The sequence below is a fragment of the Polypterus senegalus genome, chromosome 13 (genome assembly GCF_016835505.1).
Source record: "Polypterus senegalus isolate Bchr_013 chromosome 13, ASM1683550v1, whole genome shotgun sequence".
In the NCBI taxonomy this organism is placed as follows: Eukaryota; Metazoa; Chordata; class Cladistia; order Polypteriformes; family Polypteridae; genus Polypterus; species Polypterus senegalus.
Genome location: NC_053166.1, coordinates 124424073 through 124446443, shown reverse-complemented (window position 1 = coordinate 124446443; position 22371 = coordinate 124424073). Strand labels below are relative to the sequence as shown.

General features: G+C 37.0%; 1 protein-coding gene across 2 annotated transcripts in view; it reads right to left on the bottom strand.

Moving 5' to 3' along the window:
* clec16a (C-type lectin domain containing 16A) overlaps positions 1-22371 on the bottom strand; it is a 73947-nt gene that overhangs the window by 37713 nt on the left and 13863 nt on the right. For both annotated transcript variants that reach the window (XM_039774726.1, XM_039774727.1), the window contains exons 2-3: positions 1269-1420; positions 405-609 (exon numbers count right to left, since the gene is read on the bottom strand). In XM_039774726.1, coding sequence (XP_039630660.1) covers positions 405-609; positions 1269-1420 — 357 coding nt within the window. The remainder of the gene's footprint in view (positions 1-404; positions 610-1268; positions 1421-22371) is intronic.

Below are 22371 nucleotides of genomic sequence, written 5' to 3'. Positions count from 1 at the left end.
ATTCCCAGAAATGGATAAACCCGTCCTGGGAATGGATTCCCTAGTTGCATGCCCTTGGGACTGCTGCCAAAGAATATTTGTTTTTTTATTTTTGGTAATAAAGATTAGTAACTTAATATGTACTCTATATTACTTCAATAAATACTGAGTTTCTTTTTAATTGCATTAATTAGCAGTTTATATTCAGTCCACTGGAATGACAATCACTACAGCAGTACCCTCTTTCTGTATTTAATATCTAAAAGAGTTGTAAGGAATTCTTCCATAAAAACTGAAATAAACATTACCAGTTTAAGGAAAAGTATAGCACATATGTCAGCCAAATATCTAATTAAGTCTTAAACAGAGTTGGTCAAAAGATGTCTCATAATTTTTTAAATCTCATTTTAATTAAAATTATTTACCTGCTATTCTTTGCATTTTCATTCGTCGTGCTTGAATGCGGCCCTTTGCAAGTCGTTGTTTTGCTATGATGCAACGAATATGGTCAGCAAAGATAAAGTTAGCTTGGAGAATAGGAATTGGCTTGGCATGTGGATTAGATGTTGGTTTATGAATAATAATATTCAAAGCACGGCTGTCATCTTCAACTCCAGTAACTTGCATATCCTATTCAAAACATAAATAGAGTGTAATTGAGTTAAAGGGGTTGTCAAGATTTACAATGAAGAAAGAACACATTTTTATACATCAGTTTCTCAGTAGTTACTCTGTCTTAAACATTTGTATCTGTATTACCTCAGAAATTAAGAAATTGTACTCTGAGGAAAAAGATACAATATAAGGTTAATACGATAACATTAAAGGAAAAGTTCAGGTTTTTTTTTTTCACAATCATGGTGCACATTAATTTACAACAGGACATTTAGTTAGTCTTAAGGCTTTTGGTTTATGTTTGGAGTTCATTTTAAACTGCAAACACAGATAACTTTTTTTTAATTTATAAAAAATACTTCACTTTAAAACACAATTTATTGAACCTATCCTTTAAGTATGCCTGATAAAAGTAAGTATGCAAAGTGAACTTATAGTGTTTATAACCTGCCAGAAAGTATCAATGCCTGATTGATCTTTGGCATTTAGCAAAGTTGAACTGATCCTTAGCATTTAGGCTATTTCATGTAATAAACTGAAAAATTTCCAGAAAAAGACAATCAATTTTAAGTATACTAAGAAATACTATTCTGCTGAAAACTGCGACAAATACTTTCAAGAGTTTAAAACTCCCAGTGCAAAGAAGACAGTACAATTGACATAAACTGATTTACCTGCAAGAGACCAGCAAATTTTACTACTCCCCAGCCAAGTCGTTTAGTTTCAGGTTCAACAAGGCTCATTTGGTAGACATCCACTGCAAGAAAACGATGTGCCTGAGTGCCTTCCTTAGTGACCACCATACAAGCAATTAAATCACTGTTATCTGTAAAATAGTGAGAAAAACTGGCTAACTGAACATCAAAGAAATTAACAATAAAAAGTACATAAATACATTATGCACAAAATAGTTTAGGCTGTTTCATACTATTGCACACTGCGTCTGGAGTCCACTTTGTTACTACCATTGTACAGTTAGAGATTAGTTGGTAGGACAGTAAAAGAGAAAGTGTGTTTAGTACGGACATAAGGTCATCCCATCTGGTTAGGAAGGGAATGAGTAAGTTAGTTAACTTATGGGCAACAATGACATGTTGTTTTCTGTTTATTTATAGTTTGTTTTGCCATCTGTATTGCTTATTACTTTCTGTTCTGGGTGGTGGTAGCCTATAAAGATACATTTGGTAAATATAATAATATCTGCAGACCGTCCCATTAAAAGCACACCTACATGAACAAATCCATGCACATATCTAAATCACTTTGTGAGAACACATACATTATATATATATACTAGACATTAAGCCCATTACAATAACAGGCGCTAGAACAGTAGTGCATAAACATTAGTAGGAACAGTCTATATTAAATGGCAAGGGACCTTGTATGTGGCTGTAATATGCGTCACTGTATTGTGTACCTTTAATTTTCTAACTCAGTAATACTGGTTTGTATTTCCATAAAATGCCTGTAATTTTGTTGGACAGTAATACAGTGGAACCTCGGTGGAACCGAAGTAATTTCCCCCATAGGATTGTATGTAAATACAATTAATCCGTTCCAGACCGTATGAACTGTATGTAAATATATATTTTTTTAAGATTTTAAGCACAAATATAGCTAATTATACCATTGAATGCACAGCGTAATAGTAAACTAAATGTAATGTAACAACATTGAATAACACTAAGAAAACCTTGAACAACAGAGAAAACTAACACTGCAAGAATTTGCGCTATAGCCAAACAGGGAAAAAAATGAACATTTGAAAAATCCGTAATCTGATAAACAACCAAGAAAAGTAACATTGCAACAATGCACACGTGTGCCTGTGTGTGTTTGTGTCTGTCTGTCTCTGTCACGGGCCTGCGTGCGTGCGTGTGTCTGTCCCCCATGCAGACCTGCCTGTGTGTGTGTAAGTGTGTCTCTTGCGTGGGCCTGTGTGCGTGCGCACCTCTGTGTGTGTGTGTCTCTCTCTCTCTCTCTCTGTGTGTGCACACACAGGGAATGCCCAGAAAGAGACAGAAAACGTGCCGTGATGCCCCCGCGCATGCTCACTTCACCAGAAGACACACACACACGGACACCTGGGCACTTACTTTTGGTTTTATTAAAGAGGATATATATATATATATATATATATATATATATATATATATATATATATATACACACATATACATATGTATACATATATACACATATTTATACATATACATATACACACATATACATACATATATACATGTACTATATGTATATATATATATGTATATATGTATATGTATATATATATGTATATATGTATATGTATATGTATATAAACTGCTCAAAAAAATTAAAGGAACACTTTGAAAACACATCAGATCTCAATGGGAAAAAGAAATCCTCCTGGATATCTATACTGATATAGACTGGGTAATGTGTTAGGAACGAAAGGATGCCACATCGTTTGATGGAAATGAAAATGATCAACCTACAGAGCCCTGAATTCAAAGACGCCCCAAAAATCAGAGTGAAAAATTATGTGGCAGGCTAGTCCATTTTGCCAAAATTTAATTGCAGCAACTCAAAATTGTACGCAGCACTTTGTATGGCCCCTGTGTTCTTGTATACATGCCTGACAACATCGGTGCATGCTTCTAATGAGATGACAGATGGTGTTGTGGGGATCTCCTCCCAGATCTGGACCAGGGCATCACTGAGCTCCTGGACAGTCTGAGGTGCAACCTGGTGGCATTGGATGGACCAAAACATAATGTCCCAGAGGTGTTCTATTGGATTTAGGTCAGGAAAGTGTGGTGGCCAGTCAATGGTATCAATTCCTTCATCCTCCAGGAACTGCCTGCATACTCTCACCACATGAGGCCAGGAATTGTCGTGCACCAGGAGCCACTGTACCAGCATAGGGTCTGACAATGGGTCCAAGGATTTCATCCTGATACCTAATGGCAGCCAAGGTGCCTTTGTCAAGCCTGTAGTGGTCTGTGTGACCCTCCATGGATATGCCTCCCCAGACAATCATTAACCCACCACCAAACTGCTCATGCTGAATGATGTTACAGGCAGCATAATGTTCTCCATGGCTTCTCCAGACCCTTTCACTTCTGTCACGTGCTCAGGGTGAACCTGCTCTCATCTGTAAAAGCACAGGGCACCAGTGGTGCATCTGCCAATTCTGGTATTCTATGGCGAATGCCAATCGAGCTGCATGCTGCTGGGCAGTGAGCTCAGGGCCCATTAGAGGACATGGGGCCCTTGGGTCACCCTCATGAAGTCTTTCTGGTTGTTTGGTCAGAGACATTCACACCAGTGGCCTGCTGGAGGTCATTTTGTAGGGCTCTGGCAGTGCTCATCCTGTTCCTCCTTGCCCAAAGGAGCAGATACTGGTCCTGCTGATGGGTTATGGACCTTCTATGGCCCTCTCCAGCTCTCCTAGAGTAACTGCTTGTCTCCTAGAATCTCCTCCATGCCCTTGAGACTGTGCAGGGAGACACAGCAAACCTTCTGGCAATGACACATATTGATGTGCCATCCTGGAGAAGTTGGACTACCTGTGCAACCTCTGTAGGGTCCAGGTATCGCCTCATGCTACCAGTAGTGACACTGACTGTAGCCAAATGCAAAACTAGTGAAGAAACAGTCAGAAAAGATGAGGAGGGAAAAATGTCAGTGGCCTCCACCTGTTAAACCATTCCTGTTTTGGGGTCATCTCATGGTTGCCCCTCTAGTGCATCTGTTGTTAATTTCATTAACCCCCCAGCAGCTGAAACTGATTAACAACCCCTCTGCTACTTAACTGACCAGATTAATATCCCATAAGTTTCATTGACTTTATGCTATACTCTGATTAAAAAGTGTTCCTTTAATTCTTTTGAGCAGTATATATATATATATATATATGTATGTATGTACAATATATGTGTCCATATATATATATATATATATATATATATATATATACATATATATACGCGAGGGGGCGTCTGTCCTGGTTATGTTGGGGGCCTTGGGTAAACGGCTTGGAAGCCCAGCCCTGTAGGGACCTGTGGCCACCGCCAGGCGGTGCCCTGGTGCCGGAATATCCCGTGTGGTACCCGGCCGGGGCTGGAGCCCATCAGGGTTCCTATTTAAGGGGCCGCCTCCCTCCAGTCAGTGGCAGAAATTGGGTGGAAGAGGACGGAGCTGGAGGGAGGACTAGAGGCGGCCAGGAGAAAGGCACTGGAACTGTGTGGCCTGGACATTGGGGGAATCGGTGCTGGAGGCACTGGGGTGTGTGAGTGCACAAAAACTTGTAAATATTATAAATAAATGTGTGTTGGGTGAACATAAGATGTCCGTCTGTCTGTGTCCGGGCCAGCGTCCACAATACATATATACACATATATACACATATATATATATATATATATATATATACACACACACACACACACACACACACACATACATACATACATACATATACATACTGTGTTGGAAGGCCAACACCCCCTTCGCTATATGTTCAGGAGGAGCAGCCATGGACTGTGTAATACCTCCTCCTGGATGCTAGGTGGTCACCCCCTTGGATTGGAGCGGTGCCTCGGTTTCCCGCAGGGCTCCATGGGAATATATATATGCACACAATCATATATACATACACATACACTCTTCTGTACATATATGCATATACATGCAGAGCATGCTCTGTTCTCTTTTCAGAAGGAGACCTGTAGTGTGTTGCACAACACATACTTTAGAATCAAGGGTTTAAACAAAAGTTTGAGAGCTCAGAAAAATGTGAGATAGTCATTCTTAAATAAAAAAGGAAACTCGTCATTAGTGGCCGCTTTAGTCACCACCAAAAGGACCAAACACTTCACACTAAGATCAGACACTGATAACCAGGAATAGAGAATAAGAACACCATAAAGTCAGACTTTTAAATCTTATTTCATACATGTCAATTTTGATTTTCTGAGGGCCTCTTAAAAATCACCTTATACATATTACACAATATTTTTGTGATTATTCTCATATTTAAAAATGTGCACGTAAGGTTTAATACTGAGTCTTAATATAAGTGTAAGTGTATTCTTATCTCCTACACCTAATTCTAATGAAATAAAAGTCATAATGTAAAAGTTAGGCCCACAGTTACTGGATCCCTGATTTATATAAACAAATCACCTCATAATAACCCTAAAACAAATATGTAAAAAGGCAGTGTTACTTAGCACTTCACATTACTGAGAATTTGTTCTAGCTTGCTGTAAGAAAATGCTGGAGCATTAAAATATTTGCTAGAGAATTTTACAAGTACACAGAAAAGTAACTTTAAGCCAATCAGATACCATTGTCTTATTAATGGAAACTACCTGCCTTCTCTTTTTGTCTTGAACAGACCTGTTGAACTTAATTTTTATCTTAATAGAAACTACCTTTCTTGCCATTCTAGACAAACAGTACAAGGTACACACTACAATCAAAGCACCTAGTCAATAGTTACATAGAAAAGATTTAATTTTACACTCACATAGGTTTGAAAATAACGGGGTCTTGAATGCCTTTCATTAATATTCATAACCCAATTAAGTTACTTAGGACTTTATTTACTTAATGAATACTTTTATAACTGGGGTATTTAAAACAAAGCAGCAACTTATTACATTAATCATACTTCTCTGATGTCTTTAAACTGCAGTAAATCATTTCATGTAGATCACACTCCCGATTAGTAAAACACAGTAATAACATGTGAATTCTTGTTGGTGAGAAGAACTGAAACATTGGATCTACAAGCAAGGTCTATGCAAAGTTTTAATGCTATCTCTTGGAGCAGTGTATGTTTGAACACAAAGCACCAAAAAATTGCCAAATAATCTAATAGAAACACTGTTAACACTGTTGGCTTAGATCACTTCAGCAAAGATCAAAGATGAAATTCTAAATTAGAAGAGTGTTTGAAACGAGCCACTCATTGACAAACCACTAATAATGTCAAAGCAGGGTCCATGAGCCCTGTTAGTTTTTAACTAGGAAGTTCGTATTTATGGCAAAAAGAACACAAAGTGTTTCAGTACCTTCTATTCAGTACCAGTATTTTGCATACTGGTTATGCACAGTAAATTTACTACAGAAATTTAACAAATCAAACACACAACATTCCTCATTTCTAAGAATAATTGTCCTCTCATCTATTTCACAAGCGTGATTTTCTTTCCAAAAAGCATCTGTGGAGAGCCAGAGACAGAACCAATTCCAACAGCATCACTGAATATAATATATAGAATCCCAAGAGGTCAATTGAATGGTGAGGCAAATCATGAATCTCTGACATGGGAAGAAAAAAAATATGACCAGAGGAAAACTTCGCTTGAGGTTTGAAAATAATAACAAATGTATCATTTTAAACCAAAAAGAAGTAGAACATCATATTACCTTTGCTAAAAGTATACATGACATCTTACACAATACATGAAGTCATACCAGCAAACAAAAAATGCCATTACAACCAATAGCCTAACCTGCATTTTATTTTTGAGCAAAACGTCACTTTGTTTTCAGTCAGAGTTTAAAGATGAAAAAAAATTCTGATTAGAAATTGTAAGAACAAGATAACCTAGTAAATGATCTCTAAAAAAAATATAAAAATGTAAAGATTTAATTGTAATGGCGTACTTATTGGTTTTTGAACAATGGAGAGAAAAAAAAACAGCTGAAGATTTAGTCTGAGTTTGTACATGAGGGCAGATGGAATTTCATAGATGAATGAGGGCTGTGACATTCAGAATAGGAGGCACCACACAAAGTTTAATGTGAAGTCTCCAAGAGTTGCATAATGAGACATTGTGAAAAAGTGAAAGCCAGAAGATCTCAGCTATTTTTAAATTTAATGTCAAGTGAACATCACACACAAGATTTCAGAAATACATTCATTAAATTAGTAATTCAGAGTCTAACGATTATTCAGAAGCTGAGAATCAGTGATGCAGTTATATAGATAGACTGCTATGAAGTCTGGTTTGTGAATGAAATATGAAAATAAAATTATGTAAAATAAGTCTTTTAAATGATGGTAAGATATAGAGGTAAAATATGCAGGCAGTTCCAAATCTTTATTGAGAACTAGTCAAATTTACAAAAAACAAAATACACATTTTTCTAGCATTTATCCAAGCAATGGCATCACAACTTTTTAGTGGGTTATAGTGTTTAAAACTGATGTTACTTTAGAGTTCATTAGGCAATATTTAGTACATAATGAGTCATGTTGATGAATCTATGGTCTCTGCCCAGGTATTTAAAAGGAAGGTGTCCCAGAACAAAGCCTTTGCATAATCAAGGTGGTAATATGTTGGATTCAACAGTAACTATGCATAACCATGGTCACTGAAATACTGGGTGGTTGACTTACTGTTTTCATCAAAGATCGAAAAGACAGAAATACAGTATAATTAATCTGAATTTTTATCTCAAGATGACAAGTTTCATTCAGATCAATATTAAGCATTTTTTCCAACTTGACTGAACTTTGGTGCACCATAAGGCTAATAATCAAGCTTTCCAAAAACAAAACTGAGAAAGTTTCATTCAGGTTGATAAGGCTATTACTAATTAATAAATATAATTTTTAAACTGCAAAGTTAAAGAAATTAGGCAATCACTGATTCTGATCAGGCCAGAGTCTGCATTTTCAACTTTTTTTTTTAACATGTGCATATTGTCTTTTTTGGGGAATTTTCCAAATTATGACACAGTGACTCAAAACATTTGGTAGTTCTGCAGCTGTAATTTTTTGTGCCAAGTTAACAACAATGAAGTAGTAAGAATAAGCAAGCTCAAATTTACTGAGTACACAATACTGGAGTTACCAGGGGAAAAAAATCTAATACTGTGTATACTTTTTTAAAATAATGCTCTTCTCAACAGATGACTTAAGATCACTGCATTGTTTGTCAAATCAAATTAAATATAAACACAACAAGCTAAGACACCTATAATAAAACACAATAATAATTACACTGCATATGCAGGTCTTGTTATAGTTTTGTAAATGATAATAACACAAACTATATAGATACGATCACATTGTGCCACTTACTCAAATAAAATGGGGAGGGAGTATAGGAGAATTCCCTTTTAAGGAATGTGAGAGCTCCAGAAGCTTTAGAACTCATTTTGTTTCCTTTGTGAAGAAGATTAAGATTTTACTTACACCAGACAGGTTATTGAAGGCCAGCAGAAAGTCTGCAGAGTCAAATGACACTCATGAATTTACATGGATGACTTTCAGAATGGGTATTTAAAAAAAAAAAAAGAGGGTCGGCTGTTTACCAATGGTCACAAAACATTAAAAAACTCTCCAAAATGAACTATGGAACTTTCTTTTCTTTTTAAGGAATAGCTTCCTATTTTCTTAAATGGAAAATGATCCAGTCTTTATTTTCAAACTTTGATGCTTTGGTGATAATTGACAAAAAGAAAAGGAAATTACAAATCTCTGTGTGTGTGTGTTTTTTTTTTCCCCCTGATGATAATACTGCAGCGAGTAGGCTAGGCTAATACACCATACACATTGTTGGTGCATCTCTTCTCCGGGGTCTGTCTGGAAGGTAACAGTGCCAGGCGGCTGTTTGGGGATTGCCAGTTTATGCAAATGCCATCATCAGAAGCAATGGGCAGGGTACACAAAGAGCGGTACTCTTTGTGAATGGATGAGTGAACAGAGGAGGTCTCATGGAAAAGAAAATGAGACGGGATTACATTTAGTACAGTTGGCTTGCTAAAGTTGTGTGTTACATACCTAGAGAGTGCTGCAAGGTTACATTTGCAGTCTGCAGACCCTTTTAACTGACTTTCCATAGCTCTTCATTTTGTATATTACTAGTTTATTTCAGTTATTTTTGTTTACAATTTATTTTTCCTTTTTCCACCACTTTTTCTGATGTAAACTGTGCTTCCACACATTAGGCCTATTTTGATTTATTAACTGTTACTTTGTAACAATGCAAGATTACAGATCAAAAAATTACATTAAAATCTAATTGAAGCTACCATTTTTACAGGATGTGCTACATTAAAAATTATATTTATACACAAAACACCTATTATTCCTTCTCATAACCCTTTTCAAATCAAAAGAATACAGTCACTTGTAAAATTGAGTTTTGTAATGACCATCAACAAAATCCAAAGTCAATCACTAGGAAAAGCATGAACTGATATATGGTGGGAATGTTTTACTGATGGGGCAACTGTATGTGGCATGTTCAAGAATAAGCAACCTCCAGTGACCTAATACTATTTGCCCCGGATATATATATATATATATATATATATATATATATATATATATATATATATATATATATATATATATATATATATATATATATATATATATATATGTAAAAATTACATATATTGTACACTGAGAAGTACTTGCACAGTATTTCTGATACATCAAATTAATCAATGATACTATAACTGAAGATCACTGTCTTTGGAAATTTCCTGGGTGAAGCGAGGTAACACGGCTAGTTACAAATAAATTTAAAAGAATGAAATCAAACTACTTTAAATAAATCCACTCCAAAGTTTATGCTGTCTTTAGCATATATCTAATGTTTAAGAACTAAACTTTCACAATATGAATGACCAGATTATAAAAATATTACTATGTTAAAAGGGTTACATTATCGCTATGCATCACTTTCAATCCTCCAAAATACTTGATAGTTCAATAAAATGATTATTACGTTTCCTGTAAAAGCACAATGTATATTTTTTCTTTCTAGCTATAATGATAGTTTTAAATATTTGGTTTGTTATTTTGTTAACCATTTTGCTAACTGATTAGGATTTGACGAACATTGGCAAATGCGGAAGGCTTTTTTTTTTTTGTTACACTCTTGCCAAGAATGACATCTGCATAGAGTTGACTCATAAATACTTAATTTACTCAATTTACTCTGAAATCTAGTCTGTATGGAACTTCTATTTAATGTGAATCACTACATGAACAGCCTAAAGGTTACAGGCTTGTGCTCCAAATTTTGGGGCCCCTATTAACTTATGCCCTGGAAGTTTAATGCAAAGTTGAAAAAAGGCTAGGCCCTTGCAATTCTAAGGATTAGTATACCCCAGACTTCCATAATTTATCCATAATTTGACTTGAAGCACTAGTGGCAAAGTCTTTTACTTCCAATGTTAGTAATCTTGTGGAATTCTGCCATTAGGACATATTTTGATGAATCAGGACTACACACATTCCAATCTTTGAAGTCCAAATTATTTATTCCATATTCCTCTGTTTCTCTTTTACCTCCAAAAAGATCTGGGCAAACTGGAGATGACTGCCAGCATTCTTTATGTTGGAGCACCACTGCGTCCCTGTTGCTTTTGAAATTAAATAGAGTTGGCCGGTTCCAAGCATCAACTGGATGATAACATACATACGCGACAGACAGACAGGCGCGCGTGACCGACCGACAGACAGACAGACAGACAGGTGCGCGCGACAGACAGACAGACAGACACACACACAGGCAAGAGACAGACAGACACACAGGCGAGAGACAGACAGACACACAGGCGAGAGACAGACAGACACACACAGATACAGAGGCGCACGCTTAAGAGACACACACACGCAGGCCAGCGAGAGAGAGACACACACACAGGGGCATGTGTGCATTGTTGCAATGTTACTTTTCTTGGTTGTTTATTAAATTACAGATTTTTCAAATGTTCATTTTTTCCCCTGTGCTTAAAACTCATTAAAAAAAGAGTTTTTAGCGAGCGGGTCATAAGGCTATAACGCAAATTCTTGCAGTGTTAGTTTTCTCCGTTGTTCAAGGTTTTCTTAGTGTTATTCAATGTTTTTACATTTAGTTTACTATTACGCTGTGCTTTCTAAGGTATGGTTAACTATATTTGTGCTTAAAAACTTAAAAAAAAATATATTTACATACAGTTCATACGGTCTGGAACGGATTAATTGTATTTACATACAATCCTATGGGGGAAATTACTGCGGTTCACGACCAAATTGGGTTACAACCAAGTTTTGGAATGAATTATGGTCGTGAACCGAGGTTTCACTGTATTATTGTCAGACAAAATTACAGGCATTTCACGGAAATACAAACCAGTATTACTGAGAGAGAAAATTAAAGGCACACAATACAATGACACATATTACAGCCATATACAAGGTCCCTTGCCATTTAATATAGACTGTTCATACAAATGTTTATGCACTACTGTTCTAGTGCCCGTTATTTTAACGGGCTTAATGTCTAGTTTTATATGTTTGTAAAGCATCTTTTACAATGCTTGAGAACAGAGAACTTTTTCTTAATTACTAATCAGTAAAATTAACTTCAGAAAAAAACAATAAATATGCACAACCTCTGTGTTTCTATTTTAGGTACAGTACAGTTCTATGCAAAAGACTGGACACCCACTCGACAAATTGCATATTTTGTTGACATCTGAATTAAAAAAATAGTAAATGCAATTTTAAGGGACTACTCAAACCAAAAATGATATTGTTTTAAATGTTACTTACCCCATAAAGTTTGTATTGGTAGCCAAAAAAAAAAGCTTAATCTTTGTTTCTGTGAGGAAATTAAATATTGAATATTCAAACTCAGTGGTGTTGACAGGTGTTCAACACTGGACAGAATAAAGTTAGAAATATCCATGGGGGTGGAAAAATATGTAATTTATGTCATATAATCCACATTTGCGATATTCATTTGTATGGCTAAAATTAGCAAAATGTTTGTGTTTTTTGCTAAAATATTAACTGTTACTTCCTGAAAGTTCCACATTAAATGTCAACAACGAAGATGTCATTACCACACTGCTGCCCGTTAAGAGTGGAAAACAGGATTCTTGACCAGTGAAAATAGGGGAGATGCAGATCTTCATTTCTAATGCTTAGCACTGTGGGAAGTCAACCTTCATTATTCACAATCATGGAAATTAATAACCTTCAGAAAAATACTCAAGGTACTTTTTTTTCTAGCTGGCTAGATGCATACTCACTGTTTGATCTGATAATGTATTATCATATACTGGATTTGAATGCCAACAAGCAAGTTAAGGTCTTGTTGGACAAATAGATACTCTTACTTTCAAATGTTCTGTCAGATACCACATCGACTGTGTGTTGGTTGCAGTTTTACCCATCTATCCACCTACTTTACTTCAGCAACAAAAAGTAAATAAAAACTTGTGAGAAGAGGCATTTTAATAATTTTTAACTCAGAAGTTCATACTTCATTTGATGTCCCCACCTTCGCCAAGGCCCCATAGACTAAATGCGACAGCTCTGTTCTATTTAAGAGTTTGGATTAGGCCAAATTCCCTATGCCTCCTGCAACATTTTACTTTCTGTTGTTTTTCCATTTATATAGCGAACATGGTCCTTTTTGCACCAATTTTCACTGTTCCTTCATTCTTATAACTAACATCTTTAATTATCTATCCATTTTCTGAACTCATTTAATCCTGGGAAGGGTTGCAGGGAAGCTGTAGCCTATCCCAGCAAGAATAAAGCACAGGGCAGGAACATTCTCTGGATAGGATACATTTAGTAATACTTAATATCTCTTGACACTATCTGTTTCCCTCATCTTCTGTTTCAGTTTTTTATTTTATATTCAGGGAAAGATACTGTATACTGTATAGTATTTAGAAAATCAGTGGCTGTAGTGTTTTCTAGTTTTCTTCTACCTAAAAGCCCATAATTTTGTTTCTTTTCTTACAAACCGGATTCCAAAAAAGTTGGGACACTAAACAAACTGTGAATAAAAACTGAATGCAATGATGTGGAGTTGGCAAATGTCAATATTTTATTTGTAATAGAACGTAGATGACAGATCAAACGTTTAATCCGAGTAAATGTATCATTTTAAAGGAAAAATATGTTGATTCAAATTTTCACGGTGTCAACAAATCCCAAAAAAGTTGGTACAAGTAGCATAAGAGGCTGGAAAAAGTAAATTTGAGCATAACAAAGAGCTGGAAGACCAATAAACACTAATTAGGTCAATTGGCAACATGATTGGGTATAAAAAGAGCTTCTCAGAGTGGCAGTGTCTCTCAGAAGCCAAGATAGGTAGAGGATCACCAATTCCCACAATGTTGCACAGAAAGATAGTGGAGCAATATCAGAAAGGTGTTACCCAGCGAAAAATTGCAAAGACTTTGCATCTATCATCATCAACTGTGCATAACATCATCCGAAGATTCAGAGAATCTGGAACAATCTCTGTGTGTAAGGGTCAAGGCCATAAAACCATACTGGATGCCCGTGATCTCCAGGCCCTTAAACGACACTGCACCACAAACAGGAATGCTACTGTAAAGGAAATCACAGAATGGGCTCAGGAATACTTCCAGAAACCATTGTCAGTGAACACAATCCACCGTGCCATCCGCCTTGCCAGCTGAAACTCTACAGTGCAAAGAAGAAGCCATTTCTAAGCAAGATCCACAAGCTCAGGCTTTGTCACTGGGCCAGGGATCATTTAAAATGGAGTGTGGCAAAATGGAAGACTGTTCTGTGGTCAGGCGAGTCACGATTCAAGTTCTTTTGGAAATCTGGGATGCCATGTCATCTGGACCAAAGAGGACAAGGACAACCCAAGTTGTTATCAGCGCTCAGTTCAGAAGCCTGCATCTCTGATGGTATGGGGTTGCATGAGTGCGTGTGGCATGGGCAGCTTGCATGTCTGGAAAGGCACCATCAATGCAGAAAAATATATTCAGGTTCTAGAACAACATATGCTCCCATCCAGGCGTCATCTCTTTCAGGGAAGACCCTGCATTTTTCAACAAGATAATGCCAGACCACATTCTGCATCAATCACAACATCATGGCTGCGTAGGAGAAGGATCCGGGTACTGAAATGGCCAGTCTGCAGTCCAGATCTTTCACCTATAGAGAACATTTGGCGCATCATAAAGAGGAAGGTGCGACAAAGAAGGCCCAAGACGATTGAACATTTAGATGCCTGTATTAGACAAGAATGGGAGAGCATTCCTATTTCTAAACTTGAGAAACTGGTCTCCTCAGTTCACAGACGTCTGTTGAGTATTGTAAGAAGAAGAGGAGATGCCACACAGTGGTGAAAATGGCCTTGTCCCAACTTTTTTGGGATTTGTTGACACCATGAAATTCTGAATCAACATATTTTTCCCTTAAAATGATACATTTTCTCAGTTTAAACTTTTGTTCCGTGATTTATGTTCTATTCTGAATAAAATATTAGAAGTTGGCACCTCCACATCATTGCATTCAGTTTTTATTCACGATTTGTATAGTGTCCCAACTTTTTTGGAATCCGGTTTGTAGTATTACTTGTTAAATGCTACTCCAGATGCCAGTCTTGTCAGAAGTGTTTATGATAATTAGCATAGGTAACTTAGCAACCTAGGAGTTCACTGTTGTTAGAAAATCTATGTGTTTTGGGTGCGGAATTCCCCATGGCATGTGAGAGTACAGGGACTCTGAAGTGAATGATATTAACATTATTAACGTTATTTGGGAAGGCAAGGCTAGAAGGTGTAGGGAGACAGAGAGACACAGAATGAAAGAGAGAGGGAGAGAGCACAATCATATTACTGTACAATCAAACTGCTATTCTGAGATATTACTGCTTGCATAAATAGTTGCTGAGCTTGGCATTGCACAAATTTTAAAGCAGCAAGACAAAATGTACAATTTTTAAAACAAATTAACAGATGATATTTATGTACTTTAAAATACAAGAAAGTAGAAAACTGATAAAAAATGTGTTAGTGACCATTTCGGCTCTCTGAAGTCATATATGGTATTTGTGGGGGAGAAACTGAATGAAACTAAACTAACTCTGTGTAATATTTACACATACATTTTCTCAGGTTTATAATGGCTTGAGATTTAACTGTGTATTAAACCCTGTTTTAGGAGTTTAAGGCATCAAACTATACTTATATTTTCACATGTTATCAAGAATCACAACCTGTCAGTCCAACACAGCGAATCAGGATCTGACAATTTTTTTTATTGATAATAACTTACTGCCCTTTCTTAAATCTCACAACAACAAAGACATTTTCTTCTCTGAACGTGCTCCTCTTATTTTGGTACTTAAATCATCAATGTTCATACCCACAACTGACAGCTCAATCCATTAGTACCAGATAATGAAGATTTTAGAAAACTAATTTCTGCATATTTAGCCATTTTGGAGGAGACCAATGTAGCATGTATTGTTTTCAGAGATATCTGTGTGCTAATACTTTGGGAAACACCTAACGTATACCTGAGTGGGCAAATTGTTTTGGACATTTTTATGATAAGAATACATTACAAATTATAACTAATATTGAGACTTCTAAAATGTAAAACATACAAATTCACCCAATGCTGCACTTTAAAAAATGATGCCAGTTCAAACAAGATTACATTTTTTGATCAAAAGAGAAACAGATATATTAATTCCTTAGTTATGCCATTCTCATTACTTACATATTGAAAAGCCAATGAGATATTAGCTGAACAAATACATAAGAATTTAACTGCAGAGATTAACACTGCAGTTACAACAAAAAGCTAGTGACCATAAAGACATAACTAACATATATAGAAATATCCTATGTCTTTAATCAAAGTAAGGCTCATGCCACTGATTTTACCAATAAATTTAACCTGCGGCATCTCGACACATTACATAAAGAGGCTGGACAAGCCATTGAGGCTCTCCAAAATCCAAGAAGCTAAGCTATAGGTCCAGATAGCTATCCAGCAGAACTTTTTGAAAAAATATCTGTTAAATTCATTCTGCTCATGCTAACTGTGTTTAATTAAGTTAGACAAGATAACATACAAACAATACCTTTGAGAGCCACAAAAAGACAGCAAATAATGCAGTATACAGTATCTAAAGGACAAACTTCATTTTTAATAATAAAACACAAAATTAAGAAAAAATGGAGACAAATAAACTAAAAGAGGTTGTCTATTCCAGTTAATTATCATATTTCATACAATAAAGAAAAAGATGAATGAACAACAAGTTTACTGCAAAAAAAAAACACTCTAAGAATCAAAACCATTACTTTGTTCAGTTTATTACGAATTCTCCTTGACCTTTTTAACCAGTGAAGGAACTTCATTTATGTTAATAACTCTGTCCTAGGCAGTTATGTGAACAAGTTGCAGTACCACAATTCAACTGGCAGGAAAATGAAGAGAGGCTGTGATATAAACAATATGGGACATAAAAACAAGCCACATGCAGTTTAAGAGGATGCAGGGCACAGAAAAGAAAGAGAGAGGAACCAGCAATTGAAGCTACTCTATGTAAGGTACAAGAAAAGCAGGGTATCCTTTTTCCCTGAAATAGAAGCTTATTCTAAAATGTTATTGATTAGATCCTGCCATAGTTTAAAGTAGGTTTTAAATAGAATTCTAAGTGAGAACTATGATTTTATTCCAATTTCAAGTAGAATAGAACTTCGGTTGTCCACTGACTTAAGAGTGGTGAGGTGGGATTCTTCCAGTTGAGCAAGATAAGCCTACATGCTAATAGTGTAGTAAAGGAAATTACAGTTTGTTTGTTCTTCTCTAAAGTGGAGAAGCACCTAATTTTTTATTGTCAATAGTCAAAGACAACTGTGCAAAATGTACCTGCAGAAAAAGCTTAAGCAAATCTTTAAAGGCAGCTACAAATTATAATGCACCACATGGCTGCTCAGTGTGAACTCCGATGTAATGAAAAAATATTTCTATTTCATACATTTCCAAAAAGTGGCACTGTGGTGCAGGAGACCGGGGTACAATTCCTGGGGGCTCCCTACGCTGAATTTGTATGTTCTCCCTGTGTCCTTGTGGGTTTTCTCCCACAGTTCAAAGACAAACAGCTTAGATGGATTGGCAATGTTTAACTGGCCCATGATGTATGTGTTTGTTGGTGGGGAAAAGTGAAATGTTTTTGCTTTGTTTAATTATATTTATTTTATAAATCTTGTCATAATCTACACAATGCTTTGAAGTTTTAAAAATGACAATTAAATGCTTCTTCTTCTGACTGAACAAATATACTAATACATATTGGATTTGAAAAAAAGAAATAAAACTTAAAAAAAAAAAAGCTAGCAATTCTAATCTTAACATAAATCAACAAAGGAAAAGAGAAATACAGCAGAAGGTTCTAAATACAAATTAATTGTTTGTTTTTTCCTTCTCATGGCTCCAATGAAAATTCAGATTTTCTTTTTTTACATCATCAGATACTAGCAAAAAATAAAACATCAGTATATGCTTAAGGAATGTAAACTTTCCTGACCCATACTCTTTGAATTGGAAATTTGCCAAAACAAAATAAAAGAATACATTATCATTAGGCATTCAACCTGGGTCGGTTCTAGACAGGCATATTTAAGGGGGCAGACAGAAATGTGAAGGGGGCACATGGTGGCGATGGAGGCTGGAAAGGGGTGGGGTGCTATGGATAACTGTTTTTGTCATGTCATTGGATTGCACTTTGTCAGGCCTCTACCCTAAGACCTGTCCAACTTGGGTGTCCCACCTGAAGGCTAAGCTTCTGCTGGTGTAGCTCTTAGGGTCACTGAGGCATGCAAACCCCCTGACCACGATAAGGTGGTAATCCCTCAGGAGGAAAACTGAAAAATAAAATATTCCTCATCAGATTATAACAACTAAAAACATGACATTTACCTTAATTGGATGGCCTATATCAAATATATTAGAACCCAACAATAACACTTCTCACTATTGCCAATATTAACAAAACTAAAAAGGGTAGGCCAAGTTATTAAAAAAAATCATTTCACCAAGTCTTGAAAAATAAAACTGAAAAATGGAATAAAAAATAAAATAAAATAAAGAATAAAATAAAATATCCATCCAGATCTTTACAACCAACAACATAAAATTTATCTTTATTGGATGGCCTAATTCTCAAATAAATTTGCAAAATAAAGTAAGAATAAAATAAGATCTCTCAATATAGCCAATATTTACAAAACTAAAAAGGGTTGGCATAGTAATTAAAAAAAAAAAATCACCATGTCTTTTCCTACAATTTTCAAAGTAATTTGTAGAACAAGAGAACAGATTTAGATCAGAACATTTTAACTTTTTTCTTCTTTTTTTGTCTTGTTTTAAGCTTGTTTGCTTTGTAAGCAACTGAACAGCTCCGCTCTCCTTTCTCATCCATCCACTCTACAACAACAGTCTCCTGTCTCCCTTTGCAAACACTCTTACAAATTCATCATATCCAAGTTATTTGTTACAGACTTCTCATGGGCCAAGATCACCAAATTCCTCTTTCTTTTATGTAACTTGGTGCGACAATAGGGGGTTAGGACCCATGACAAAGTTGAAAAGGATCTCTCACATGATGCTGAAGACACACCAATGACCAGGGCTGTTACATACAATTTATACAGCTCAGGACAGGCTTCCTTGTACTCCTGCAGGAGTTTACACACAGTGGACAGGTCTGTTTCCTTTGAACATTTTTGAGCAGCATCTGTTTTATGATATGGCTCTCATCAGGTCAATCTTCAAAGGCAAAGATCTTCAAATCTAGTTTCCATTTCTGAAATGGCCCTGTCAAGGATGTTAAGCAGGGATATTTTCAGAGACTGATGGGGGGGGGAAATGGTAGGGTCACCAGAGTGTGTATGGCCCAAAGTTGAGAGCACAACACTTTGACCCAGGTGTTTGCTCATTGTTCTCCTTCTCTTTGTTGGATGTGGCTCTTCCTCAGCAGGAGATGACACTCCCCAACAGTCATCTTCACGGATGTTTTTTAAGGGGTCCAGTGCTGCACTAACAACCTCAGAAGCACTGCACAGATCAACTGACTGAGCCTGTAGAATGGCATTTGCTGGTTTCAAGACACCAAGCACCCGCAGTAGGAACTTTCCAATCTCAAAGAAGTGATGCCTCTTAATAGCAGTCCTGATTCCTTGGTTCACAGGTCAACTGCAGCATCATCATCCTCTGTCATCTCTGATAGGATACTAAGGATTTGTTCTTGATTGTCCAAAGTGCAACTTGTCACCTCACCTCATAGTGACTCGTCCATCTGATCTCAAGCAGCCTTTTTAGACAAGGTGCATCATGTTTATTAAGCACATAGTGGTGGTGAAAAAAGTTGTAGAGTGAACTAGATAGGCTAAAAATCTTTTTGCACACGGCTCACTCTGCATGGCATGCACAGCCACTAAGTGCAGTTGGTGGTTGTAGCAGTGGACGTATGGGACATATCTGTCAAGCCTCTTTTGGAGCAGAGCTTGTACACCACCTCTAACCCCACTCATCACAGAAGCCCCATCATAACACTGGCTAAGTATACTGTCAGCACTGTAGCCAGCATCACAAAGGTGTAACAGGATTTGAGAGGTGATGTACTCTGCATCAAGTTGTTACAAGTCAAGCAACCCAATAAGATGCTCCTCTGGCATGGAATTTCTGACAAACCGTATTATCACAGAAACATTTTCCACATTTTTCCTGACCTCTCCAAGGACCATGTCAGCCACTGTTTGGATAATTTCATTTTGGATGTCCTTAGATGTGCATTTTGCATTTTTTGGGATACCCTTAGCAATGCTTGCTAGCTTCTCATCCTTCTCTGAGGTATATTCCATCAGTTTTAGAAAAATACCTGAAGCAATGTCATCATCATTACCCGCTGCATCATATCTCAAGGTTTTTGCAGTCCCACGGACCCCAAACTCATTTACACAGAGAAACCTTATAGCACTACCAATACTCTTGACATAGTAATGGGTTTTTTTCAAGTTGTGTTTTACCAGCCAACATTGAATCCACAGTCCCCCCCCCAGTGCCTCTCTGCTTTTATGCTCAGTCCAGATGGTTGAAGCATGCACATGGATGTGGCTGGACACATGCCTCTGTAGCCCCTTGTCTCGATCAAGTGCTGCTTTCCAGTTGTTAAAACCAGTTAAGGTAAAAACTACATCCCTCTCATTAAGAGTGCTGCCATATTTCCGACAGGGGAACAGAAGCATGGGTCCCACACAACAGAGCACTCCAGCCATGGTTGTGTGCGGTACCAGGCAGGATTGAATGATCTTAATGTTGTACCACCTAATACATGTTTGGGGTAACTAGCCAGTATTGGCTGGGATGGTGTATTGCCATTTAAGTCACTGGGTAACTGAGCGGGTTGCTTTGGGGCAGCAATTGTTGGCAGAGGTACAGGAGAAGCAGTGCCTGTTGATGCCACAGGAGTAGACATGCTAGCTGCTGTCTCTGATGTACCAGTAGCAGCATCATTGCTACTGCTATTGGTACAGCCAAGAGCAGCGTCACACTTTTTAAAAGCTTGGGAAAAAGGATGCATTTCACAGCATTAACTTTCCCTTTCTAAGCTGCTGGAAGCTGGGGTGGAAAGTGAATAGATAAGCTTTACTAAAATCACTCTGATAACTTCAGTATATGAAACGAGAAAACTATTGAGTGCAGAGTTGAAAGCTGGGGCGGGGCTTTGTGTCGGGGTCTGACAGGCATACATACAGTGGTGCTTGTGGGATCGAGAAAGAAACACTTCTCTACCAGACTGAAACTGTGAGAAGAACAATGGACTAGTCCCCCATTGACTGTACAAATAGAGATGTATTTTTTTAGTTGTTGTTAGTTATTTCACGAGTCGCTATGATTTTGCCGACAGAGATTTGCTGCTTACTCAAAGCCTCCTGCAGTTGACGAGCTCATTTCGCTCTGCCCTTCCTACTGAGAAACCTGACACCGGGTCATTTGCATACTAACAGTGATTGGATGTTTAGCTAGGGGGAAGGTGAGTGGGGGATCTCTACGGAGTACTGTGTGAGGTGAGCTGCGCACAAACAAAGCACAAAGGGAAAGAGCGAACAAGAGGTGAAACCTATCATCTCATTTGTGTCTTTTCCAGTGGATTTTTCAGCTACTGTAGTAAATATTATCCATATTCAGTTTGTGGGCAATCTATTATTTTCTTTCTCAACCTCTAAAAGTTTGATTTAAGGGTGCAGGACGTTTGTTTAATGGGGCATTGCCCCCTCTTGCCCCAGCGTGGAGCCGGCCCTGCATTCAACCATAGAATTGGCACAATAATAGTCATCTTGTTAAAATCTGCCAAAACTTTACATATTCAGTACATCATGTATACCTATTAAGTGCTTCCCCATCTCCGACACCCAAATATAGCAAAACAAGGTGAAATACAGTGGGGTGAAATAATTATTTGATCCCCTGCTGAATTAGTAAGTTTGCTCGCTTACAAAGTAATGAACAGTCTGTAATTTTATGGTAGTTTCATTTTAAAGGAAGGAGACAGAATATCAACCAAAAATCCAGAAAAAACACATTACATATAAGTTATAAATAGATTTGCATATCATTAAGTAAAATAAGTATTTGAACCCTTACAACACAGCCAGAATTATGGCTCCAACAGACTGGCTGTGTGCCCACGTGGCACACAGATTACAATCAATCAATTACAGATACTCGTTGCATAAAGCACACCTGTTCACAGAATTCATTTCTTCCACTCCAACCTCTTCACCACCATGGTCAAGACCAAAGAACTGTCAAAGGATGTCAGTTACAAGATTGTAGACCTGCACAAGGCTGGAATGGGCTAGAAGACCATCAGCAAGAAGCTTGATAAGAAGGTGACAACTGTTGGTGCGATTATTAAGAAATAGAATAAATATAAAATTACTATCAATCGCCCTTGGCCTAGAGCTTGGTTC